At 45.5% G+C, this 11,844-nt stretch overlaps 1 protein-coding gene across 1 annotated transcript; it reads right to left on the bottom strand.

The window, feature by feature from the left end:
* Positions 1-803: 803 nt before the first annotated feature.
* On the bottom strand, positions 804-9,839 carry MRPS24 (mitochondrial ribosomal protein S24). The gene is made up of 4 exons (XM_030307579.1): positions 9,591-9,839; positions 9,442-9,510; positions 9,248-9,356; positions 804-1,245 (listed from the first exon to the last, which is right to left on the bottom strand). The coding sequence occupies exons 1-4, from the start codon at positions 9,627-9,629 to the stop codon at positions 959-961; spliced, it is 504 nt and encodes a 167-aa protein (XP_030163439.1). The 5' UTR covers positions 9,630-9,839; the 3' UTR covers positions 804-958.
* Positions 9,840-11,844: the final 2,005 nt, after the last annotated feature.

The following is an 11,844-nucleotide window of genomic DNA, read 5'->3' on the forward strand; positions in this document are numbered from 1 at the left end:
GATGGTCAAGTGGTAGGTAGGACTAGAGAGAGCATTTCTGTTGGAGGGAGAGTAGAGCTTTAGGGTAGAATCAGAGGGTAATAAGTCAAGGTCAGAGTTGGGAGTAGGATATGTAAGGTTGAAGTTCAAGGTTAAGTGTATCAAGGTGAGGGTCAAGGTCAGAGTCAGAGTGAAATTGGTCAGCAATTCCTGCCCCACCACCCAGCACCACGTGCAGTTTTTGCAAATGCCACTTTCTGAAATGCTCTCTCCCACTGAGCTATAGGTCTACCTCCCTCACCTGCTTGGAGTCATGCCCACCTCCACAGAGACACAAGTGTCACGGAGGCAGGGATCCTGGAACAGAATGTTTTGTTCACTGATGGATTCCGAGCACTCAGAAGAGTCTGTGGCACAGAGTCGCTGCTCTGTTGAAAGCTTGTGTAATAAAACAATGGGTACGCATTAGGGTGTTTCTGGGCGGCGGGGGGGAGGGGGGAGGTGCATCTGCAAATAAACTGTACCCAGTCATTCTCTCTGTGGGAGAATTACAAGAAACTTTCATGGTCGACACATGTATATATTGTTTAAAATTATTTAAACTCAACATTATTTTATAATCACCAAAAACGGATCTTTCCATTTTGAGAGAAAACAAAGAACTTTCAGTAAAGTTCCTGATAAAGTGATTGGCACAAGATAATCATTGCATTGCAGCTGTTACCCAAACCTCGAACAACTGGCGGCCTGGCCTGTCTGGGAGCCTTGGAGTACCCTCAAAAGGACTCTATTCCAGTTCTCTAAAGAGTAAAGACAAACCAAGAGGCAAGACAACATGGAAAGTATTTATTGAACAGCAGCTTTGAAAACGAATCCTCAGTTCACTGAAGGGATACATTTTCCCCATTCCCACTTCACCCCTTTCCCACACATTCCTGTCCTTGGCAGGCTCAAGCCTGATGCAAAAAAAGTGACTATGCTAGATGTACTTGTACACAACCTTGGAGGGCACAGTTTGGAGGTGCAGACGGACAGGACATTTGTAAAAGTGGGAGAGCAGAGTTTCACTGTAACCCACCAGGAAGTAGAACTTGTATGCAGGCAGCTGCCTCAGGACCAGGGCACAGATCTCCACCTGATTAGCCCGGCGCTTCAGGATAACCTGGTCAGCTAGACACCCTGGAAAAGTGCCCAGCATGAACTTTCGAAGGAAAACATCCTCCACTGTTCGCTCTGCAGCATGGTCCTCCCCATCCAGGTTACCTGAAGAGAGAAGGGCACCGTGAAGAATCAGCAAAAACCTCCGGAGGTAACATCCAAGAGCACTTGGCACTCAATTCCACCCCCCACCCTGGCTTCTTCTCTTTTCTTCCATAAGTGAAATAAAAAGAGTACCACTTTAAAGTCCAAAGTACAGGGGGGCCAACATGGCAGAGAAGTAGGGGGACCCGAAGTTCCCTCGTCTCTCAAACAAAGCAGTGTTGAAGCCAAAGGACTTTGAACTCCAAGAGTCCAGAAGGCAAAGTGACAAAGTAGCTTCCAGGGACCCACTGGGACCTGACAGGCCATAGGTGCATGATTGTGAACTGGGAGAGAGAAAATGAACCGAGTGGGGGGATCCCCTTCTGCAGAGAGACAAAGGGAAGAGAAACAGAGGCTGGGGAAGCATAGGACTGTATTTGGACAAGAGAAAATCATGGACCAGGAGGAAGAGATCCACTCTCTAACTGCGGGGCTTACTCTGGGGGCTGGCTGCCCTGACCGCGCACCTGAGGAGGAGCGGAGCCTGCCCCAGACTGGTGGCTAGGTCAGAGACACAGTCTGCAGTAGGAGAAAGCGATCCCCTCCCTGGAGTGCTGTGGGAAGAAGGCATACATCCGCTCAAAGCACAAAGACTGCCTGCGCCTGCCAGCCAGAGACCATATATCGGGTGGTGCCAAGCGGCACTTCCCCAGTACTGGGGTGCATGGAGCAGGAGTTTGAATCCCAGCCAAGCACCAGGGAGGCACAGGAGTCAGCGGAGCAGGGCAAACCGCCTCTTTTGCACCCGTGGCACAGTAAGGACGGCTCGAACAGAGTGGTTTGGGACACCCAGTCTGTGGAGGAGAGACTGGGGTGTCGCCATTTTTCTCCCCATCACCACCAAGGTGGGTCCTCAGGGATCAGACAGCGGGGCCCCCAGTGGAGGCGGGACCCACCTACACCAAACCATGCCCCTCTGTGCCGGGTAACTACGAATCTCCTGGATACTCGAGCAGGCTTGATGCTGAAGACAGACAGATAGATGCTCCTCCAGACCTGTGCTGCTGCACTGCCTGGATTAATTCTCAGACAATTCTTATTATATAGATATGTTCTTCCTTTTTTCCTTCTCATATCTTCCCTCCTCCAATCGGGTTATTCTGGTTGTGGTTTGTTTAAGCAGACACATTTAATCTTCTTTTGATACATGTTCTACACCTCCTTTTTTTATTTTCCTTTCTGTCTCTCTGGATTAAGCCGTATAGTTTCTCTGTCCGGTCAATTTTTATTTTTTCTTTTTCCCTGTCCCTGTCATTTCTTTGTATGGGATAAGGCCTCTTCAATCAGCACCACCTCCACCCTGCTGTTTACTTGTAGCTGGTGTTTCTGGTTTTTTGTTTTTGGGGTTTTTTTTGTTTGTGTGTTTGTTTTTGTTTTCTGTTTTTTTGTTTGTTTTCCTATTAAGGGCTACTTCAGCAAACAAATCAAAGCACAACTGATGGAGGGTTCAAAACATCACTATGAGTAGGGAGATAAGGTAACCAAAGTCACAACAACAGAGAGCAAGTAACACACTCCAAAAAACACCTCCTGAAGGGCCAGGCCCTGGACAGTGTATCACTCCTCTTTAATATAGTAGTGCTCACAGGTGCAGGACACATAACAACGTTTTAAAACACATAAGGGACAGGAAACTAGCCAAAATGATGAAATGGAAGAATTCTCCTCAAAAGAAATTCCAGGAAGAAATGATAGCTAAAGAATTGATCAAAACAGATATAAACAACATAACTGAACAAGATAAATAATAGTCATAAGATCAATCGCTGGCCTTGAAAAAAGCATACAAGACAGCAGAGAATCTATTGCTGCCAAGATCAAGGAACTAAAAAATAGTTATGATGAATTAAAAAATGCAATAAATGAGGTGCAAAATAAACTAGAGGCAGTGACAGCAAGGACTGAAGAGGCATAGGGGAGATTAAGTGAAACAGAATATAAAATTATGGAAAAGGATGAAACTGAGAAAAAGAAAGATAAAAAAATTCTGGATCACAAGGGGAGAATTACAGTACTAAGTGATTCAGTGAAACGGAACAATATCTGTATCATAGGAGGTCCAGAAGAAGAGAGAGAGAAAGGGGCAGAAGCTGTACTTGAAGAAATCATAGCTGAGAACTTCTCCCATCTGGGGAAGGAAACAGAATTGAAATCCAGGAGGCATCCGAATCACCTTTCGAACGTAACTTGAATAGATCTTCTGCATGACATATCATAGTGAAACTGGCAAAATACAAAGTTAAAAGAGAGAATTCTGAAAGCAGTCAGGGATAAACAGGCCTTAACCTACAAGGGTAGACACATAAGGGTAGTAGCAGACCTATCTACTGAAACTTGGCAGGCCAGAATGGAGTATAGGAAATATTCAATGTGATGAACAGGAAAAATATGCAGCCAAGAATCCTTTATCCAGCAAGCCTGTCATTCAGAATAGGAGAGATAAAGGTCTTCCCAAATGAACAAAAACTGAAGGAATTCATCACCGCTAAACCAGCCGTACAAGAGATCCTAAGGGGGACACTGTGCGTGAAATGCTGCAAAGACCACAAAGGACCAGAGACATCACTACAAGCATGAAATCTACGGATAATACAAAAACTCTAAACCCATATCTTTCAATAATAACACTGAATGTAAATGGACTAAGTGCTCCAACCAAACGACATAGGGTATCAGAGTGGATAAAAAAAACAAGACCCATCTATTTGCTGTCTACAAGAGACCCATTTTAGACCTGAGGACACCTTCAGATTGAAACTGAGGGGATGGAGAACTATCTATCATGCTACTGGAAGTCAAAAGAAAGCTGGAGTACCCATACTTCTATCAGACAAACTAGATTTTAAACTGAAGGCTGTAACAAGAGAGGAAAAAAGGGAAGTATATAATAATTACAGGGTCTATCCATAAGGAAGAACTAACAATTATAAATGTCTATGCACTGAATTCGGCAGCACCCAAATAGATAAACAACTAATCACAAACATAAACAACCTTATTGATAAGAATGTGGTAACTGCAGGGGCAGTTTAACACTCCACTTACAACAATGGACAGGTCATCTAGACAGAAAATCAATAAAGAAACAATGGCCCTGAATGATACACTGGACCAGATGGACTTAACAGATACATTTAGAACTTTTCATCCCAAAGCAGCAGAATATACGTTCTTCTCAAGTGCGCAGGGAACATTCTCCAAGATAGTTCACATAATGGGTCACAAACAGCCTTCAATAAATATGAGAGAATTGATTATCATACCAGCACATTTCAGATCACAATGCTATGAAACTTGAAATTAATCACAGCATAAAGTGTGGAAAACCCCCCAAATACGTGGAGATTAAAGAACATCCTACTAAAGAATGAATGGGGGTGCCTGGGTGGCGCAGGCTGTTAAGCGTCCCGACTTCAGCCAGGTCACGATCTCACAGTCTGTGAGTTTCGAGCCCCGCGTCAGGCTCTGGGCTGATGGCTCAGAGCCTGGAGCCTGTTTCCGATTCTGTGTCTCCCTCTCTCTCTGCCCCTCCCCTGTTCATGCTCTGTCTCTCTCTGTCCCAAAAATAAATAAACGTTGGAAAAAAAAAAAAAATTTTAAAAAAAAGAACGAATGGGTCAACCAGGCAATTAAAGAAGAAATTTAAAAATACATGGAAACCAATGAAAATGAAAACACAACAATCCAAACCCTTTGGGATGCATCAAAGGCAGTCCTAAGAGGAAAATACATTGCAATCCAGGCCTATCTCAAGAAACAAGAAAGATCCCAAACACAAAAATCTAACAGCACACCTAAAAGAACTAGAAGCAGAACAACAGAGAAACCGAAACCCAGCAGGGGAAGAGAAATAATAAAGATCAGAGCACAAATAAACAATATATAATCCAAAAAAACAGATCAATAGATCAATAGAACCAAGAGTTGGTTTTTTGAAAAAATAAACAAAATTGATAAACCCCTAGCCAGACTTCTCAAAAAGAGAGAGGATCCAAAGAGATAAAACCATGAAAGAAAATGGATTATCACAACCAATCACTCAGAAATAGAAGCAATTATCAGAGAACACCTATGAAAATTATATGCCAACAAACTGCACAACCTGGAAGAAATGGACAAATTCCTGGATACCCACAACTATCAAAACTCAAACAGAAAGAAACAGAAAATTTGAACAGACCCATAACTAGTGAAGAAATTCAATCAATTATCAAAAATCTGCCAACAAATAAGAGTCCTAGACCACATGGCTTCCAAGAGAATTCTACCAGACATTTAAAGCACAGTTAATACCTATCCTTCTCAAGATGTTCCAAAAAACAGAAACGGAAGGAAAACTTCCAGACTCATTCTATGAAGCCAGCATTACCTTGATTCCCAAACCAAAGACCCCACAAAAAAGGAGAATTACAGGCCAATATCCCTGATGAACATGGATGCAAAAATTCTCAATGAAATACTAAGAAATCACATTCAACAGCACATAAAACTAATTATTCACCATGCAAATGGGATTCATTCCTGGGCTGCAGAGCTGGTTAAACATTCGCAAATCAATGTGATACATCACATTAATAAAACAAAGGAGGAGAACCATATGATCCTGTCAATCGATGCAGAAAAAGCATTTGACAAAATACAACATCCTTTCTAAATAAAAACCTGCAAGAAAGTCGGGATGGAAGGAACATACTTAAAGATCATAAGAGCCATAGATGAAAAGCCCACAGCTAACATCATCCTCAATGGGGAAAAACTGAGAGCTTTCCCCCTGAGGTCAGGAACACGACAGGGATGTCCACTCTCACTGCTGTTAACATAGTGTTGGAAGTGCTAGCATTAGCAATCAGACAACAAAATGAAACAAAAGGCATCAAAACTGGCAAAGAAGAAGTCAAACTTTCACTTTTCGCAGATGACACGATTCCCTATACAGAAAACCCGAAAGACTCCACCAAAAGACTGCTAGAACTGATACATGAATTCAGCAAAGTCGGAGGGTACAAAATCAATGTACAGAAATCGGCTGCATTTTTATACACCAATAATGAAACAACAGAAAGAGAAAAAAACTGATCCCACTTACAACTGCACCAAGAACCATAAAATACCTAGGAATAAACCTAACCAAATATGTAAAAGCTCTATATGCTGAAAACTACAGAAAGCTTATGAAGAAAATTGAAGAAGACACAAAGAAATGGAAAAACATCCCATGCTCATGGATTGGAAGAATAAATATTGTTAAAAGGTCAATACTACCCAAAGCAATCTACACATTCAATGCAATCCCAAAACTGCACCAGCATTCTTCTCAAAGCTAAAACAAACAATCCTAAAATGTGTATGGAACCACAAAAGACCCCAAATAGCCAAAGTATATTAAAGAGGAAAACCAAAGCAGGAGGCATCACAATCCCAGACTTTAGCCTCTACTACTAAGTTGTAATCATGGTATTGGCACAAAAACAGACACATAGACCAATGGAATAGAATAGAGAACCCAGAATTGGACCCACAAAGTATGGTCAACTAATCTTTGACAAAGCAGGAAAGAGCATCCAATGGAAAGAAGACAGTCTCTTCAGCAAATGGTGCTGGGAGAACTGGACAGCAACATGCAGAAGAATGAAACTAGACCACTTTCTTACACCATTCACAAAAATAAACTCAAAATGGATGAAAGACCTAAATGTGAGACAGGAAACCATCAAAACCCTAGAGCAGAAAGTAGGCAACAACCTCCTCAGCCACAGCAATTTCTTGCTCAACACATCTCAAAAGGTAAGGGAATTAAAAGCAAAAATGAACTATTGGGACCTCATCAAGATAAAAAGCTTCCGTACTGCAAAGGAACCAATCAACAAAACTCAAAGGCAACCGATGGAATGGGAAAAGATATTTGCAAATGACATATCGGATAAAGAGTTAGTATCCAAAATCTATAAAGAACTTACCAAACTCAGCACCCAAAAAAAACAAATAACCCCGTGAAGAAATGGGCAGAAGACATGAACATTTCTCCAAAGAAGACATCCAGATGGCCAACAGACACATGAAAAGATGCTCAACGTCACTCATCATCAGGGAAATACAAATCAAAGCCACACTGAGATACCACCCACGCCAGAAGTGGCTAAAATGAACAAATCAGGAGACTATAGATGCTGGAGAGGATGTGGAGAAATGGAACCCTCTTGCACTGTTGGTGGGAATGCAAACTGGTGCAGCCACTCTGGAAAACAGTGTGGAGGTTCTCAAAAAATTAAAATAGACCTACCCTACAACCCAGCAATAGCACTGCTAGGAATTTACCCAAGGGATACGGGAGTGCTGATGCATAGGGGCACATGTACCCCAATGTTTATAGCAGCACTTTCAACAATAGCCAAATTATGGAAAGAGCCTAAATGTCCATCAACTGACGAATGGATAAGAAGATGTGGTTTATATATACAATGGAATACTACTGGCATGAGAAAGAATGAAATCATGCCATTTGCAGCAAGTGGATGGAACTGGAGGGTATTATGCTGAGTGAAGTAAGTCAGTGAAAGAAGGACAGATATCACATGTTTTCACTGATATATGGAACTTGAGAAACTTAACAGAAGACCAGAGGAGAAGGGAAGGGGGAAAAAAAGGTACAGAGAGGGAGGGAGGCAACCACAAGAGACTCTTAAATACAGAGAACAAACAGGGTGGATTGGGGGGAGGGGGGGATGGGTGATGGGCATTGAGGAGGGCACTTGTTGGGATGAGCACTGGGTGTTGTATGTAAGCACTGGGTGTTGTATGTAAGCCAATTTAACAGTAAATTATATTTTAAAAAAATTTTTTGGTTCAAAGTACATTATTTCATTAAATTCCCAAACAAATCCTGTGAAGTAGATATTATTGGTTATCCTTGTTTTACAAAATAGAAGAGCAAGGCCTTAACAGGGCACAAAAGCCAGATGATCCTTTTTGTCTAGCTCTTTCACACTCTTTCTGGGCTCCTTATAGAAGCACTGGCCACCCTTTGGTCCCGAGAGATGAGGCCACCAGCTTCAGAGATAGGGGCCATGAACTCTCTCACCAGCCAGGTACGCAGTCTCAACCAGTGAATTCTCAGTATAGCTCCTGCAACTCCTGCACATCTTAGAGCATCCACACCCATCCCCAGACCTTAGGACCAGAACCTGAACAGGGTGGAGGGCAGTCATGTGTATTTTAAGTAAGTTTCTAGACAGATGGATCTCAACACATCCAAAAGCTGAGAACACTCATAATGAAGAAAATACAGCTGATCCTAATCAGCTAATGGTTATATTCTATAAAATCACCATGAACAACGAAGTAGGCAACACGAACCATCGCTCCTGGGGGAAATACAGGGTTACGTTCTGTATGCCCTTGATTAAGATATTTTGGTCAACACATCAATACGTAACTTCGTTTCACATGTTTCTGTTTAAAGACACCTTGTTTAATACAAACGGCGATTAACACTGAACTCTCTGCCAGCAGCATTGTAACTCATGCCTGAAAGAAAGCCCACCCGACGTGCAGATTTTCTCTGCAATGTGCGTCACACCCTTCTTGTGCTTCACGGTTCAGCATCTGGGTTATTTTAAGGCGGTGGAATCACCGACGAAAAGCACAAAATCGTAAAAACGGAGCACTAGCAGATCTCAAAAAGAACACTTGCTTACAGCACGGACGCTGAAACAAGAAGGCAAAGCCTCGCTCAACCTCAGCGGAGGAGTACGCGAGGTCGCTGCTCTGCCCCGTCTAAGAATGAGGGTGACAGCACACGCCGCACACAACTCACGAATATGAAATCTGGAAATAAAACCTGTGAAAAAGTAGGAGCTGAAAGAAGCCTCTTGCACGTGTTTATCTCACGCTGTGTCACAGGCCGCAGCCAAGAACTTCTCCTTCCCACAGCCCCCAGCACAGCGGCCCCCGCTGCCCCCTCACCTTGTATGCAGCGACAGCCAGCCCTTGCGGTGAGCGATGTAGTGCGGAGCATGCGCCTCCTCGTAAGTCACCGGCTTGTCCCCCTTGCCCACTCTGACTCGGGCCGCCCGGTTCTAGAAGCAGGGAGGGGCCGTGACACTGAGATCACCCACCGACCCAAGCCGCGGCCACACCGCCCACGCGCCCGGCCGTGCTCACCTTAGTGCAGACCGCGGACGTGTGCAGGGCGCACCAGGAGCACGGCAGCTCTCGGCTCCAAGACAGCGCCTGTGAGATAAGGAGCACGTGACACGGAGACTAAGGCCCCGACTACGAACCGCAGGACCCCGCCAGCGTCGCTCACTCACCCGCAGCCTGAGCCCGCGGAAGCACACGGGCGCCGCCATCTTGGGCCAAGCGCAACGCGCCGGATGTACCACGGCGCCGGGAGGGGAGACGGGGCGGGGCGAGCTCAGGGCAAAGGTCAACCCTCGGGAGGCTACGATGGCAGACGAGACCAAATCAGATCCCGCGCTTGGCCGGGTTCGACCCCGCGGAATTGGCGGGGTCTCCCGATCCGGGCAGGAACCTGTCTGCGGGGGTGGGGCCTTGCCTCCCGGCTGGGGCGGGGCTCGTCTTCGTGGGCAGGCCCGCTAGTGGGCGGGGTCTCTATGTCGGGGCGGGACCTCCCGGGCGCTGAGGGGCCGCCGAGCAGCAGCAAGACGGGTGGGGCTTCTCAGTCGGAGCGGGTCTGCTCGCGTGCTTGCTGCTTGACCCGGGCGAGGCTGCTGAAGGTCTGGGTCTCAGCCAGGGCGGCCCCGCAGGCAGGTAGGCGGGGTCTCTTCGGCCCGGGCGCAGCCTGACTTCGGTGGCAGGTCGGCGGGCTCCTCCTCTGGGAGCAATGCTGAGAGCTGGACTTCCCCGCAACAAGCAGCCCGGGAACGCCAGCCATGCACCTCTCCTCGGCCTGCCACGGTCGGCGTGTGCGCGGTGGTTCAGGTTCGGAACGTGGGTGGTGCGGAGGTGAAGTCTCGCCCTCCTGTAGCTCGCACTGGCAGGGAAAGGGCCTCCGGGACAGCTTGGCGTTCGCCGGACTTGGACGTACCGCTCTCTCACCGGAACCCTTCCTTGGGACTCGGATGTGAGCGGAGCTCGTCCCCAGATTCTAGAAATCAAGCTGCTGAGTTCTGCCTCCAAATAATATTATTTAAAAAGAAAAGGAAAGGGGCGCCTGGGTGGCTCAGTCAGTTAAGCGTCTGACTTGAGCTCGTGTTTCGTGGGTTCGAGCCCTGGGATCTGACAGCTCAGAGCCTGGAGCAGCTTCGGATTCTGTGTCTCCCTCTCTCTCTCTCTGCCCTCCCCCGCTCACACTCGGTCTCTCAAAACAAACAAACATTTAAAAAGTTTCTTAAGGGGCGCCTGGGTGGCGCAGTCGGTTAAGCGTCCGACTTCAGCCAGGTCACGATCTCGCGGTCTGGGAGTTCGAGCCCCGCGTCAGGCTCTGGGCTGATGGCTCGGAGCCTGGAGCCTGTTTCCGATTCTGTGTCTCCCTCTCTCTCTGCCCCTCCCCCGTTCATGCTCTGTCTCTCTCTGTCCCAAAAATAAATAAACGTTGAAAAAAAAATTAAAAAAAAAAAAAAGAAAAAAAAAGTTTCTTAATAAAAATAAATTAAAAAAAATAAAAACCCCTTCTGGCTTGTATCCACAAAAAGAAGAAATACGTTTTGGTTAAAACTTAACACAGTTCTTTGGGGGAATAGGTAGGGTTTCACATGGGCCCAAACCCTAGTGTCTGGTTCTTGGGGAAGGAAATGTGTAAGAAAAGGCTGGATAGTAAGGAAATTCATACTCAAACCAGAACGTTGTGGCTGTAATCGGGTATCCAGTAATTGTTATCAGAGGGGAAAAATAGCAACACTGGGTATCTTATTTCAGAACTCCTCACAGAAATGGAAAAGCCTGGACTCGAGTCCGGCCCAGGTGTGGCAGTCTTTGTGGAACTGAGTCTCAGCTCCACAATCTAGAAGATGTGTTTTATTAGCACAACTACCTCATAGAGCTGTTACGATAAATGATTGTTATTGATAGGCTGAATGATATGGAATTCCAACATTTGGCCATTTTTGACCTACATCATTGACCCTAATGCTGCTTGTATACTCCTGTGGTTTCTCATGGTAGGGAGGACTGGATTGTCATCTACGTGGAGGGGAAATAGAGGCAAAAGTGGATGGTGAGTTACCCAAGATGACACAGGGGAGGGGCAGAGGGACCAAGATATGTCTCTTGGCTTGCAGCCACTGTATTTTCCATAATAAAGATTTCTGTGACAACTAGAAGCTCAAAAACAATCTTCATCAAGGGACAGCATCTCTCATGTCCAACTCACTAGAAATGTTTTATTTCTAAATTTTTAAACTGTGGCCTCCAACTGCTCTGCATACTGGATAAGGAGATAGAAGAAGAATGATCTGTTCTCCAATCACAATACTTTCCAGATAAGAGAACTTTCAACTTTTCCCAAAGGACCTTTTTTTTTTTCTTTAAGTGGGCTCCATGCCCAGCATTGGGCCCAATGTGGGGCCTGAACTCACACCCCTGAGATCAAGACCTGAGCTGAGA

The sequence above is a fragment of the Lynx canadensis genome, chromosome A2 (genome assembly GCF_007474595.2).
Source record: "Lynx canadensis isolate LIC74 chromosome A2, mLynCan4.pri.v2, whole genome shotgun sequence".
Taxonomy (NCBI): domain Eukaryota; kingdom Metazoa; phylum Chordata; class Mammalia; order Carnivora; family Felidae; genus Lynx; species Lynx canadensis.

What these genes read in the sequence shown, in the direction of transcription:
- MRPS24 (XM_030307579.1), bottom strand. Translation starts at nt 9,629, where the DNA reads ATGGCGGCGCCCGTGTGCTTCCGCGGGCTCAGGCTGCGG. An exon ending in CGTCCGCGGTCTGCACTAAG is followed by an intron (nt 9,357 to 9,441) that starts GTGAGCACGGCC and finishes CCCTGCTTCTAG; the next exon opens with AACCGGGCGGCCCGAGTCAG. An exon ending in GGGCTGGCTGTCGCTGCATA is followed by an intron (nt 1,246 to 9,247) that starts CAAGGTGAGGGG and finishes CCCTTCTCTCTT; the next exon opens with CAGGTAACCTGGATGGGGAG.